Source organism: Mustelus asterias, chromosome 8, assembly GCF_964213995.1.
Source record: "Mustelus asterias chromosome 8, sMusAst1.hap1.1, whole genome shotgun sequence".
Classification (NCBI taxonomy): Eukaryota; Metazoa; Chordata; class Chondrichthyes; order Carcharhiniformes; family Triakidae; genus Mustelus; species Mustelus asterias.
The window spans coordinates 77479862-77493847 of NC_135808.1; the positions used below are offsets into that span (position 1 = coordinate 77479862).

General features: G+C 43.3%; 1 protein-coding gene across 1 annotated transcript in view; it reads left to right on the forward strand.

Moving 5' to 3' along the window:
• The window catches only part of LOC144497752 (P-selectin-like), a 72321-nt gene that overhangs the window by 8374 nt on the left and 49961 nt on the right, over positions 1–13986 (forward strand). Inside the window, exons 10-16 of the mRNA XM_078219191.1 lie at positions 52–237; positions 874–1059; positions 1805–1990; positions 2597–2782; positions 2927–3034; positions 5081–5108; positions 6009–6075. Of these exons, the coding sequence (XP_078075317.1) occupies positions 52–237; positions 874–1059; positions 1805–1990; positions 2597–2782; positions 2927–3034; positions 5081–5108; positions 6009–6075 (947 nt within the window). The remainder of the gene's footprint in view (positions 1–51; positions 238–873; positions 1060–1804; positions 1991–2596; positions 2783–2926; positions 3035–5080; positions 5109–6008; positions 6076–13986) is intronic.

Genomic DNA, 13986 nt, shown 5'->3' on the forward strand with positions numbered 1-13986 from the left:
ATAACAATGTTAAATTGCAGTCTTTAACGTGTATTACATTTGATATTGCAGCCATAAAATGTGAAGCACTCGAAATTTCCAACCCAGGATCCAAGAACTGTTCTCATCCCATTGGAGATTTCAGTTACAACTCAACATGTGACTTCAGCTGTGCTGACGGGTTTGAGCTCCGAGGATCAGAGAGACTGGAGTGTGGAGCATCTGGAGAATGGTCAGCGCCCGTCCCCAGCTGTGAAGGTAGCGTGTGAACTTGTACCCAGGAATCCATCCATCCACAATTATTCACAATCCACATGGGATCATAAACAACTCTCTGTTCACTGTCACTCCTCCCTCTGTCCATTTGCTGATGCTGTCCACCCTCCAGTCCTTCTCTGACCTGTCCAGTACTTTCCTGATGTTCCACATTTTCTATTCACCAACACCAGACCCTCACCCTACCCTTTCCAGTGGTTTTACTTTCTCAGTTCCACTTCTTCACTTCAGCTAAATGCCCATGAGATGCTGGGAATCTGATTTTCCAAGGAATTTGTAATAAGTCTTCGGAGGCAGAAGTCCCTTCACCAAAATTCCTTTATTTACAATTCCAACAGCAGTACACAGAGTGCTATCAGTCAGCAGTCTACCTTTGGGAGTGCCAGAGGAACAGACACTCCTGGTTACATGCAAGGAAAAGACTCACTGGCCCATCAATTGACTGCTTAGTTTGGGAGTTCATATTCCAATAGGCCAACCTCAATGGCCTGATTGCAGTCATTACAGAATGAAAAGTAGAAACTTGAGATTTATTCAATAGACAGGCTTTCATATGTTCAGAGTGGGAGCTTTCCGATTTATTTATGTGGACTTATAATTGTTTGATGTTTGTTTCAGCTGTGAAATGTGAAAGTCTGATGATTCCTGGACAAGGAAGAATGGACTGTTCTCATCCCATTGGAGATTTCAGTTACAACTCAACATGTGACTTCAACTGTGCTGACGGGTTTGTGCTCCGAGGATCAGAGAGACTGGAGTGTGGAGCATCTGGAGAATGGTCAGCGCCCGTCCCCAGCTGTGAAGGTAGCGTGTGAACTTGTACCCAGGAATCCATCCATCCACAATTATTCACAATCCACATGGGATCATAAACAACTCTCTGTTCACTGTCACTCCTCCCTCTGTCCATTTGCTGATGCTGTCCACCCTCCAGTCCTTCTCTGACCTGTCCAGTACTTTCCTGATGTTCCACATTTTCTATTCACCAACACCAGACCCTCACCCTACCCTTTCCAGTGGTTTTACTTTCTCAGTTCCACTTCTTCACTTCAGCTAAATGCCCATGAGATGCTGGGAATCTGATTTTCCAAGGAATTTGTAATAAGTCTTCGGAGGCAGAAGTCCCTTCACCAAAATCCCTTTATTTACAATTCCAACAGCAGTACACAGAGTGCTATCAGCTACTTTCTGTGGTAGTGAATTCCATACATTCAAAACTCTCTGGGTGAAGAAATTTCTCCTCTCCTCAGTTCTAAAATGTTTACTTCTTATCTTCAAACCATGGACTCCCCCACCATTCTTTCTGAATTTACCCTGTCTAACCCTATTTGAATGTTGTAAGTTTCTATAAGATCCACTCTCACTCTTCTAAATTCCAGTGAATATAATCCTAACTGACTTAGTCTCTCTTCATATGACAGTCTTGCCATCCCAGGAATCAGCCTGGCAAACGTTTGCTGTACTCCCCTTATAGCTTGTGGAATGTATGAACCTGAATTCCTTTGCATCATGTATCACAACTGAACAACTTCTCCTTTGTATGTTTCAGTTGTACAGTGTAAAAAACTGGAGAGCCGAGATCAGGTTATTGTAACATGCTCAAAACCAATTGCACCATTCAGTCACAACTCGACATGTGACTTTAGCTGCCCAGAAGGATTTGTATTGAGTGGATCAAGCAGTGTCAAATGTGAAGCTACAGGCCAATGGACAACACCGATGCCGGCCTGTAAAGGTAATTTTCAGTTCAAGTGGTACCAGCTGAAAACATGTTTTAAAACTGCTTCTGAAGTTTCTTCTGTTGCTAATCAACTTAGGAATCTGAGAATCGTCTCTTTATAATTCCAAATTAATGCCTCTACAATGCATTAATTTATTGCTATGACATACATACAAGAGGCATGCGTCTTGATGTATCATATATTATTTACAGCCCATCTCTAAGAGAGATCAATTAATAGTCTCTCAGTTACAAAGTTATATTACTCCTGAAGAGACATATTGACAGAATTAAAGCTCTTTGAATGATGCTATCCACCTAAGATACTGATGTTCTCAGAACAAATCCGCATAATGTGTTTCCACCCTGCTAGAGATCTCGCCTGCAAGTTTGCATGTTACTTCCGCAGTGTTGAAGGATTTGGATTAAAAAGATCCAAGAAGCTGGAGTGTGGAGCTATGCTCAGCCTTCATTTATTATCCCTGCTTAGATAGTGTGTCCTTTACAATCTTTGGCTTACATGTTTCATTAATCTCAAATGATGAGGAAATATATCCATTTTCTTAGCATGGCTTGACAAACAGTGATCATTTACATTCGCTTCTTGGCCTTTCATTGCAGCTGTGAAATGTGATGTCCCAGAGAGTCCTAGAAATGGGAACATGAACTGTTCCCATCCGATTGGAACCTTCAGTTACCTTTCAGCTTGTGACTTTGGCTGTGTAGAAGGTTTCTCACTGAATGGGTCAGTGAGTCTTCAGTGCGAGGAATCGGGAATGTGGTCTTCACTAGTACCAGTCTGCCAAGGTATGTTACTTCACTTTAAAGCCTTCTTACTCATCACATGCCTTTGCACTCGTAAAATATTGGAAATAATTTCACTTTAAATTTGAATAACAGCATGTATTGAAATATCCTGTGATGGATTTAATACTGGTTTTTCATCTCCAGAACTATTGCCTGAAAATTATTCACCCGTATTGACAGTGACCGCTGTTGCATCTGGCATCTCCGCGATGACACTGATAGGCTGGATAGTGAGACAGCTCAGAAAGAAAAGTAATTATACCTTTCATTTTCACTTTCTATTCTTACAATTTCCTGTATAGGTTTTGATCAGATTTCAGCTATTATTGTTTGACCAGAAAGCACTGCATGATGTGTCATGGTCTACCTGCACTTCAGAACACATCTGCTCAGGGTGTTCAGAGTGGCACAACTCTATTCAAGGACAGACACATGCACACTTAATCTGCTATCATAGTTATTGGACTATAGAACAGTTCCTAGTCAATCCCATGTAAGAACTAGCTTCCCCTTGAATTCCTCGAGTTTGAACCCCATTATGGATTGCCATTTAAACTTTATTCCCCTCAAACACAAGTCTCTAACTCAAAAACAGAAAATGCTGGAAAATCCAGCAGGTCTGACAGCATCTGTGGGGAGAGAATAGAGCCAACATTTCGAGTCAGGATGACCCTTCGTCAGAGCTGAGAGCAAAGAGTGAAGATTTATACTATGAAGGTGCAGGGATGGAATGGGACAAAGGGAATGTAAATGATTCTCTTTCCTCTCAGCTCTGACGAAGGGTCATCTAGTCAGATGACCCTCGAAACACTGGCTCTATTCTCTCCTCACAGATGCTGTCAGACCTGCTGAGATTTTCTCGCATTTTCTGTTTTTGTTTCAGATTCCAGCATCCGCAGTATTTTGCTTTTATACAAGTCTCTGGCTACTGTTGCTCTGAGATGGACTGCTAGATCCAATATTTGAAGTTGTGTCTTATGCCCATCTCGATGCATGGGGGCACGGGGGGGGGGGGGGGGCGGGGGGGTTGGATGGGGTAGGTTGGGGGGTGGGATGCAGTAGTTGATGGCACAGAAATTGAAAGGGACACACCTTGTGGAAGCATATTTCCTCTCAGAGTATCTCCAACCATTAATGACTATTCTCAGTTGTAGAGATCTGCTTCAGACACTATTCTGCTCCAGCAGAAAACAGCAAACTTGGTGTGTAGCAGGTGTGGAAATCCAATGGGGAAATCTGGGCAAAAGTACGACAACTTAAGTAGGTCACAAAGTACAAAGAGTAAAAACTATAAGGATTGAAATCATTCTGTGATGTTAATAACAAACATATCGACAATTTCCATTGTCACTTTTTATTTAAATTGCAAAGGGGGAAATTTCACACTAATGTTACTACTGCTCAATAATATTACCATGAAGTGTGATTCCAACACTTACTTGGCATATTACAAACGATTTTCATATGAGAAGGCTATTAGAAAAACAAGAGTACGTGCTCACAAACACCTCTTGCTTAGATTGTTGAGCTGATAAATATTGAGGGTTTCCTGCTCTAAGGGTGGAGTCTGTCCCCTGATAAAAAACTATGAAGAGTAAAGGCCATATTGATCAAAAACAAAATTAACAATAAACAAAATAAATAGGGAGGGGTGGGCAGCACTTTAGCACCTTTTCTCACTGGGTACTGCATCTAAATCAAGTCACAATGGATAAGATGCAAACAGAATCCCTACAGTGCAGGAGGAGGCCATTCAGCCCATCAAAATAGACACCGATTCTCTGAAAGAGCATCATACACATGGCTCTACGGAATCCCAAATTCTGAAACAGCATTTCCAGCAAGTGCTGCTCCAGGGAATCAGTTTCTGTTTAGAATGATCCGAAATTACACAAACTCTTTCTGTTCATCGTACAAATTCTCCATCTACATTTAAATGTCTCTTTCTGATGCTGATTTTATACCTGAGGCAAGTGATCCGACAGTGCATAACATCCTGTGTCACCCTACACACACTCCTGCATTTAGTATGCGGTACAATTTGGTGTCACAAGGAATCCTCGAGGAAATGAAAATGGTACTTTGAGCAACTCTGACCAGTGACAGTCATATACTGCAATAAGTAATTGGCCCTAATTATAACAATGTTAATAGTAGTTGGTCCATCGTTGTTTTGTTGATACCGATTGTATGAAATTTCAGTTCTCTATATCACAATGAACTGAGTGTCTTATCCTGAAGGACTCCTTCTGAGAAAAAATAAAATCAATTAACTTTCTTTCCTTCTTTCCCTTATAGCACAAGCAAAGAAGTTTTCACTTTTAAGGTAAAAATTTGTAATTTTTAAAATTATGTTATTTAGAAGTGAGATGCCACATGGCTACGATTAAACATTATTCTCTTCTGCATGACCTGTGGCTTTATGTAAACTCAGTGATACCAGGGTTATAAATTACTGAAACAGTATGTAATGGCTTTGTACATTAAAGTGAAACCATTTTCTGACATGAGGCGGCACGGTGGCACAGTGGTCAGCACTGCTGCCCCACAGCGCCAAGGATCTGGGTTCAATTCCGGCCTTGGGTCACTGTCTGTGTGGAGTTTGCACATTCTTCCCATATGGGTTTCCTCTGGGTGCTCCGGTTTCCTCCCACAGTCGAAAGATGTACGGGTTAGGTTGATTGGCCATGATAAATTGCCCTTAATTTCAGGGGGATTAGCAGGGTAAATGCATAGGGTTATGGGGATAGGGCCTGGGTGGGATTGTGGTCGGTGTAGTCTCGATGGGCCAAATGGCCTCCTTCTGCACTGTAGGATTCTATGATCTTAGCTGCAGGTGACAACATGCAATGTACACCGAGCCTTCTAAACCAAGACGGTGCCTGCATCATTCAGGTTCTGTGCTGAGTTAACAACTCTCAGCTGGATTCATGTACCAGGCAAGGGCTGAGATACGCAATCAGTTAGAATCACTATAGCCAATCATGTGTGGACAGGGCACACATGGGATTTGAGCTGGCTGAGATGGTCTACTTGGTCAAGTAGCTGGACAACCCTTGCTGTGTCAGCTCACAGATTAAAATGGGATGTCAGCAATCACGAAACCATACACTGTTAGCACTGTAAGGGCAAGAGGGAAAAATGTACAGTAAATTTCATTTTAAAATTTATTGGGCACAAACTAATTTCATTTTTTTAATGCTAATGAAGACTTTCCTTTTTTCAGGAATGAAAGTCAGGATAAAATATCAGGAACCTACAAGGCGAATGATGAACAGAGTGACAACATGTGCTGAGGTGAGACGCCTTATCATCATTAACCATGATTAAACTTTTCTGCTGGGACCAGTGAGACAACTACACTGAAACCTTCAGCAATTTCTGTTAGAATCAAAAGAATAAATCTTTAAGCTTTAAGAGTGGAATCATGTAGGACAGCATGCCAAATAGCTCTAATTGTTCTTTGCATTTCTTATTACAGGTCTTTGACAGTTTTTATTGTTCAACGAACAGAGAAGTCTGAGAAAGGATTGGCAATCATTTTCACGATCACTGTTTTGCCTGTTCCACATGCCAACAACTTGGCATCATTCATAAACGGATGGATCTCCCCCCACGAACAGGATTCAGTTCCCTGTCTTGAATTTAGTTAACATCAATTTGCCATCTTTCTGAAAGACAAGTGCCAACGATAAGGCAGTAAAGTTTACTGCACAATTCATCATGTGAAGATACTAATAATAGTCTTATGTTTACCATCACAGAATTAAGTCCCAAGACTGCACTTTTATGGCTGTTATATTAATGGCAAATATGTCACTTATAGAAAATAGCCGCGAGAGTTGAGATGACAATAGACCACCGGAAAATGAAACAATTCCGCGTAAAGGTGGTAGAAGTGGTCCCGTGATTGATATCAAACAATTTGTTATTTCAGTGATGTTCCCAGAATAGATTATATATAGCGACAGTTTTGCACAGTTTGTTTACAGTGTAGTATGTATGCGTTCCTAGTGGCTTCTGTGACTCGTACGTAAAGTACAAACACGCTCAGGGATGGGGTAATTTATTGTTTGCCAAATGTGTTTAATATAATTTCAAACACTACACTTGTAAAAAAACTAAACTGAGTTTTAAAAAAAATTTCTTTGTCCTATCCTTCAGTTTTCCTCCTAGATCACATAGCATTTTCAATGAAGGCAGGAAAGCAGCCTACATCTTGGCCTGCTCCTTAGCCTCTGTATCGGGCCCAGGATTATGTCCTCACTTACTTTTCCCTCCTTCAAAGCCTCTGTCCAGTGATTTTCTTAGGAAGTTGTGAACAAATTGGCGCCCACGCTTCCCAATGCCACGACTCATTCATGCCTAAACCCACTGCAGGTTTTGTGAAATCTAACTTCAACAGACCTAAAAACGAACACGCGTGATTCCAGTTTAATTTGTTAGAACACTAGTTGAACTCAAGATTTCATTTACTAAATATGTAGATGGTAATTTATAGAACAACAAACTGAATGGTGAGGTGGTCAATTCCCTGACTACAAACAGATTAAAAATCAAACTCCATTTGGTATGATAGTACAAACGATTCTTTTGTGAATCAGAGTGAAACTGCACAATGAGCATTGAATGTATTACATTGTTCTGTAATATTTCTTTACTCGCTGTATCGGTATATGTTGGTTAAATGTGTGGGTGCACAGTTGATATTTATTATTGGTTTATTTAATTCTTCCCTATGGCTGAGATATTACCCAAAGAGTGAATGATAGATTTGTACAGTTATCTCATCAGACAAACCATATTTATTACAATTGTGGCTCACTGTTATTTATATGGCTCAATGTGTTTGGACATTTATAATTCCTGAGTTGTCCATCGCATTTTTTTTGGTGAGCTGACAGGGGTTACTCCCTCTCATTGTGAAAAGATAATTAGGATATCAACTTGTGTGAAAATTCAGGAACAAATAATTTGCAGAAAAAGCACACTGCAGCTGGTCACTTAGTGGCCCCCCCTATCATTGTGGTGGGAGAGTCATTTGACAAGATTTAAATTGATAAATTGATGACATATCTGCATGGAGAAATAAGCCTGTTGGGGAGCCTATTAGTGTGAATAATTTTAGTAAAACAATACAAAATTGTTCCACATGAAAATTGAAAAAAAATTCCATTCCTCAGCAGTGATCTCCCTCACCAAAATAAGCACAATATTTACTTAAAGAAAGAAATCACAGATTGGAAAACCTTAATGTATCATTTCTTACAGTGATTACTGGGAAGTATGAGTGTTTTAAAAAATGTTTGCAAGATGTTTTCCTCATTGTACATAAGGATTCGATAATTTATTTATCTGTTGTTAATTAATGTATTAATTCCTTGATTGACATGTTATTCATTTGTCCTTTCCAATAAAATGTAATGCTGTTCATAAAGTGGTTTTGCTGTCATTTGCTTTTTTCGATCCCTACAGGGAAAGGCAAGGCCTTTCTAACTGTTCCATATCATTAGTAATCCAGAGACCCAGGATAATGCTCTGGGGACCTGGCTTTAAATCCCATCATGGTAGATGGTAAAATTTGAATTCAATAAAAAATCTGGAATAAACGAAAACCTCATGATGACCATGAAACCATTGTCAAAAACCCAACTGGTTCGCTGATGGCCTTTAGGGAAGGAAATTTGCTGACCTTAACTGGTGTGGCCCACATGTGACTCCAGAGCCACAGCAACATGGTTGACTCTTAGCTGCCCTCTGAAATGTTCTAGCAAACCACTCAGTTCACAGGGCAAATAGGGATGGGTAACAAATGCTGGCCCAGCCAGCGATGCCCACATCCCATGAAAGAATTAAAAAAATAATATTTTACCCATTGTTAACTGGAAAGTTTAACACAACACTCCAATCAGTCTCTGTGGTGAAATTGATCAGCATGTTTGGCTGTTAATTGAGAGGTTGGTGTTTCAAAACTATCCAGAGTTTGAATATCCTGTACAACTCTGGCTCTAAGATGTCTTAGGTGTTAAACTGGTCTCTCCAGCTCTTAGCAGTTACAATTCCTCTTGGCTGTGAGATATTAAACTGGCCTGCCTGCTTCTATAAGTGCTAGCAGTCATACCGTGGTTCCTCTTTGATTCTCCACCACCACCGCCCCCGTGTATTTGGGCTGTCTGCATCTTTCACATTCTGTAATTCTCAAAATTAGCATCTGTATACCCCCACTGATCTCTGTCATCTAGGTAAGCTGTTCCCCGATGATAGGTCTATTTACGGCTGATTCTGTCTGGGTGCCTACCAATCTCGTTACTGGGAAAGATCACATTTCATCAACCCTTTGAATGCTGGCTACTGCTGTCACTATGCAGGTCTTTACACATTGCTGTGCAGATCATATCCAAATCATTCCTGCTCTTACTAGGCAGATCCATGGCACTTGCTAGGCCATTTCAGAGGGCAGTTAGGAGTCACCCACATTGCCATTGGTCTGGAGTCACATGTAGGCCATATTGGGCAAAGATGGCAGATTTTCTTCTCTAAAGAACAAGAGAGAACTACTTGGGTTTTTAATAACAGTTGATGATAGTTGTCAAGGTCACCATCTGTAAGACTAGCTTTATATTTCAGATTTACAAATTGAATTCAAATTCCACCAGTTGCCTTATCTTCAGAGTATGAGCCTGAGCTTCTAGATTACTAGTCCAGTGATATTAACACGACACTGACCATCTCCCCCAACAGCCAAAACCGGTGCTCTACTCAGAGCGATACCAGGGAGCTCATTCACATGAGGGCTGATGGAAACATTTCAAAAGACAATCTCAAAGCCTCTTGGGAATCAGGCACTCAATCATGACCAAAATGGTGACCCATTATTAAAGATGATGGCTGGAATCTTATCACTGTTCACACTGGCGGGATTTTCCCATTCTGCTGCAGTGAATGGAGATTTGGTTGGCCGCCAAATTCCCTGACCTCGCTGCAGTGGGAGCGTGGCGTGAACGGCCGGTAAGATCACGCCCAATGTCAGGGCCTTCTGATCAACAGGCAGTCACTGATACAGAACGATAAGATAAGCAGAAAGAGGAGCCAGCTGCTGGAGCCAACAATCTGCCACAATCTCTACCAGCTGACAACTCATAACATTACTGTGAGAGCACGCAAGGCTAAGATAGAACTCATAATGTGTCTGTAAATCAACACCAAAAATGACACCTCACTTCCACCCTGCCCACCATGAAGAAGATACCAGGGATTATCGATGATGGTGATGCACTCAGCTGATCTGCGGCACCAGCTCAGTTGAATTATGTATGTAAGATCTTATTATAGCTTTGCCCTTGTCTCAGCCATTCAAGTAATAGTGGGTTTGCAGTTCACATTTAATGGAATTTAGCAATTGAGGCTTCAGTATATTCTTATAAAAGAAATAGATTAAAGTAAGACCTGACTCAATTTTTAAAATAACTAATTAATCTGCAGGGACTCTGCTCAGAGAGATAAATTAATGCTTATTATATTTTTTGGTTTGATTTGATTTATTGTTGTCACATGTATTAATATACAGTGCAAAGCATTGTTTCTTGTGCGCTATATAGATAAAACATACCATTCATAGAGAAGGAAACGAGAGAGTGCAGAATATAGTGTTACAGTCATATCTAGGGTGTATTTTATGTGTCCCTTTTGCTGGAATTTTACCACCTCGCTCGCCCGAGGCTCGTAAGATCCTACCCAAGACCAACGGAGAATGCCGTTCTGCGAGCCTCGCCCACCCCGATTCTGGGGCGGGCGAGGCGGTTAAATTCCGGCCTTTGTCTCTTCCATCTTGGGATGAATGTTGTCCTAGTTTCCATTTTATCTGTCTCCCCCTCTATATTCCACATATATTTTCTCTAGTTAATGCCTTGGTATCTGTGTTATATTATGGTTTTTCTCATATTTCCTCACCTTTTGTGTTTGATTCCATCTCCTGTACATCTCTTTCAACATTTGTTGCACAGTTTCTGTCCTTCATTCAGCCAAAGGGAATAATTAAATAAACCAATAATAAATATTAACACTGCATCCACACATTTACAACCATCCTTCTTCAGGACTCTTGATCGGGTCATTTCATGATCCCTCTCTTATCTGTGCTCTAGTGTTTTAATTTTAGTAACTATAAAACTTTAAAGGCTCTCAAAAAGCAAACATATTTGTTAAACTGAGTTAGAAACATAGAAACATAGAAAAACAACAGCACAAAACAGGCCCTTCAGCCCCACAAGTTGTGCCGAACATATCCCTACATTTTTGGCCATAGAAATATAGAAAAACTACAGCACAAAACCAAAAACAAAGAGTTGACTGAAAAGGATATTTCCAAAAGCAGCATTACAGATGAAATATCACTGATCCCTTTCTTTAGGTTAAGTGAAGAGAAGGTTTCATGAACAATAAATCTGTAGGAAATACATTTTCACCACTTTCAGGATAAATAAGACACAACTCCCATAATAGGAAGTACATTTTCATCACCTTGAACAAAGGTAAGTCCTGTTTCCTGTTTTCTTGATGTCTTGATGGGGATAGCAAGTGTGGGGTGGCACGGTGACACAGTGGTTAGCACTGCTGCCTCACCGCGCCAGGGAACTGGGTTTGATTCCTGGCTTGGATCACTGTCTGTGCAGAGTTTGCACGTTCTCCCTGTGTCTGTGTAGGTTTCCTCTGGGTGCTCCAGTTTCCTCCCGCAGTCCAAAGATGTGCGGGTCAGCCGTGCTAAATTGCCTCTTAGGGCCCTATTTTACCATTGCCTCGCGTCCGATCTTGGGCGCGAAAACGTGGTAAAGTCGGGTGAGAGGCCATTAACGCGATCCGCACCCGCGTCCACGCAGATTGCCACTTTACCGAAACCCGGGAATGGCGGCGATTCGATTCGCGTCCAAAACGGGCGCAATGACGATTTAAATGCATTTGTATGCATTTAAATTGAATTAGTGAACTGCCTGCCCAACTTTATCAGCATTTCCCCCCTTACCACCGTGTTTGCCAACCCGGAACCGTGCCATAACGGACCTGCTAAATAAAAGTCTGAATCGGGTGCTCCAGCTCCAGATCATTCTCTGGTTGGAGGGGGGAGAGGAGAGTGAGGCCAGATCGTTGTCTGGGGGTGGGAGGGGGGGGAACGGGTGAGGCCAGACCATTCTCTGGGGGGGGGGGGGAGGGGAGTGAGGCCAGATCGTTGTCTGGGGGGTGGGGAGGAGGGAGGCGGGTAAGATGTATCTTGGGGGGGGGCAGATGGATCTCTGGTGGGGGGGCAGATGGATCTCTGGTGGGGGGGAGGGGCAGATGGATCTCTGGTGGGGGGGGCAGATGGACCTCTGGTGGGGGGGCAGGGGGGTCCGCTGCCACTCTGCGGGTGATCGGTGGGGGGGGAGGCAGAGGTGGCGATCAGTCTGGGTTGTGGGGGGGGTGGATAAGGGGGACAGTGATGTGTGTGGGTAGTGGAGGTGAATAAGGGGGACAGTGATGTGTGTGGGTAGTGGGGGGGGGTGGATAAGGGGGACAGTGATGTGTGTGGGTAGTGGTGGGGTGGATAAGGGAGACAGTGATGTGTGTGGGTAGTGGGGGGGGTGAGTAAGGGGGACAGTGATATGTGTGGGTAGTGATGGGATGGATAAGGGGGACAGTGATGCGTGTGGATAGTGAGGGGGTGGGTGAGGGGGACAGTGATGTGTGTGGGTAGTGGGGGGGTGGATAAGGGGGACAGTGATGTGTGTGGGTGGTGGGGGGGGGGGTTGATAAGGGGGACAGTGATGTGTGTGGGTAGTGGGGGGGTGGATAAGGGGGACAGTTATGTGTGTGGGTTGTGAGGGGGTGGATAAGGGGGACAGTGATGTGTGTGGGTTGTAGGGGGGGCGTCAGGATTTGTAGATCTGCCATTTTGGCCCTTCCTTGGTGTTATGTGCTGTCTTCTCCAAGCACAAAAAAGGACGATGTTAGTTTCCCCACAAAGACAAGCCCAATACCTATGCTGGTGCAGCACAGCTGTCCATGATGGCGGCACCGCAATGGCCACTACATGACGTTCTTGAGGGATGTTGTGGAGATCGGCAGTGATAAATGAACACTTCTCACTGAGATGCAGCCAGGCCTCTGGCAGCACATGCTACTGCCTAACCACGGGGCAGCATGGTGGCACAGTGGTTATCACTGATGCCTCACAGCGCCAGGAACCCGGGTTCGATTCCCAGCCTTGGATGACTCGGTATGTGGAGTTTCCTCTGGGTGCTCCAGTTTCCAACCACAGTCCAAAGGTGTGCAGTTAAGGTGAATTGGCCATGCTAAATTGCCCCTGAGTGTCCCAAGATGTGTAGGTTAGAGGGATTCGTGGGGTAATTATGTGAGGTTACAGGGCAAGGGCCTGGGTGAGATGCTCTGTTGAAAAGTCGGTGCAGACCTGATGGGCTGAATGGCCTCCTTCTGCACTGTAGGGTCTCTATGACTCTATCATCTTGCCACCAACTGCATTTCTAAGCCCACCCATTCAAGTTGCCACATGTCAGTCCCAAAAGGGAAAAAGATAATGAGTACTCACCTTGATAGACTGAATGGAATGATTGATGCATTTGTGGCACTGGATCCACATTCTTGGGATGAGCCCATGCCTGCGAATTTCCTCTGTGATCATCATCCCGGCTCAGTCAAGCGGGACAGGAAGATGACCACCCGCCTTGCCCTGACAGTCTGGAAGAGAACCTGCAGGGAGGTTCTGTGGATCCACCTGGCGTCTTCCAACAGCCACTGCAGCTGTAGCCTTCCATTCAGCTTCTAGTAGACTGTGAATGCACCACTGACAGCCCTTTCAACATGGCAGCATCAACTAATGCCACCTTCACAGCCTTTCTTCCTGCCACTGCCGTGTTAGTGGAGAGCCCCCTTCCAGAGTTAATTGACTGGCTGCTGTTAGATTGTGAGCCGCCAGCTGTTGAATGCACAATGGTTAGCACTGCTGCTTCACAGCTCCAGGGTCCTGGGTTCGATTCCCGGCTCGGGTCACTGTCTGTGTGGAGTTTGCACATTCTCCTCGTGTCTGCGTGGGTTTCCTCCGGGTGCTCCGGTTTCCTCCCACAGTCCAAAGATGTGCGGGTTAGGTTGATTGGCCAGGTTAAAAAAAAAAAATTGTCCCTGAGATGTGTAGTTAGAGGGATTAGAGGGTAAAT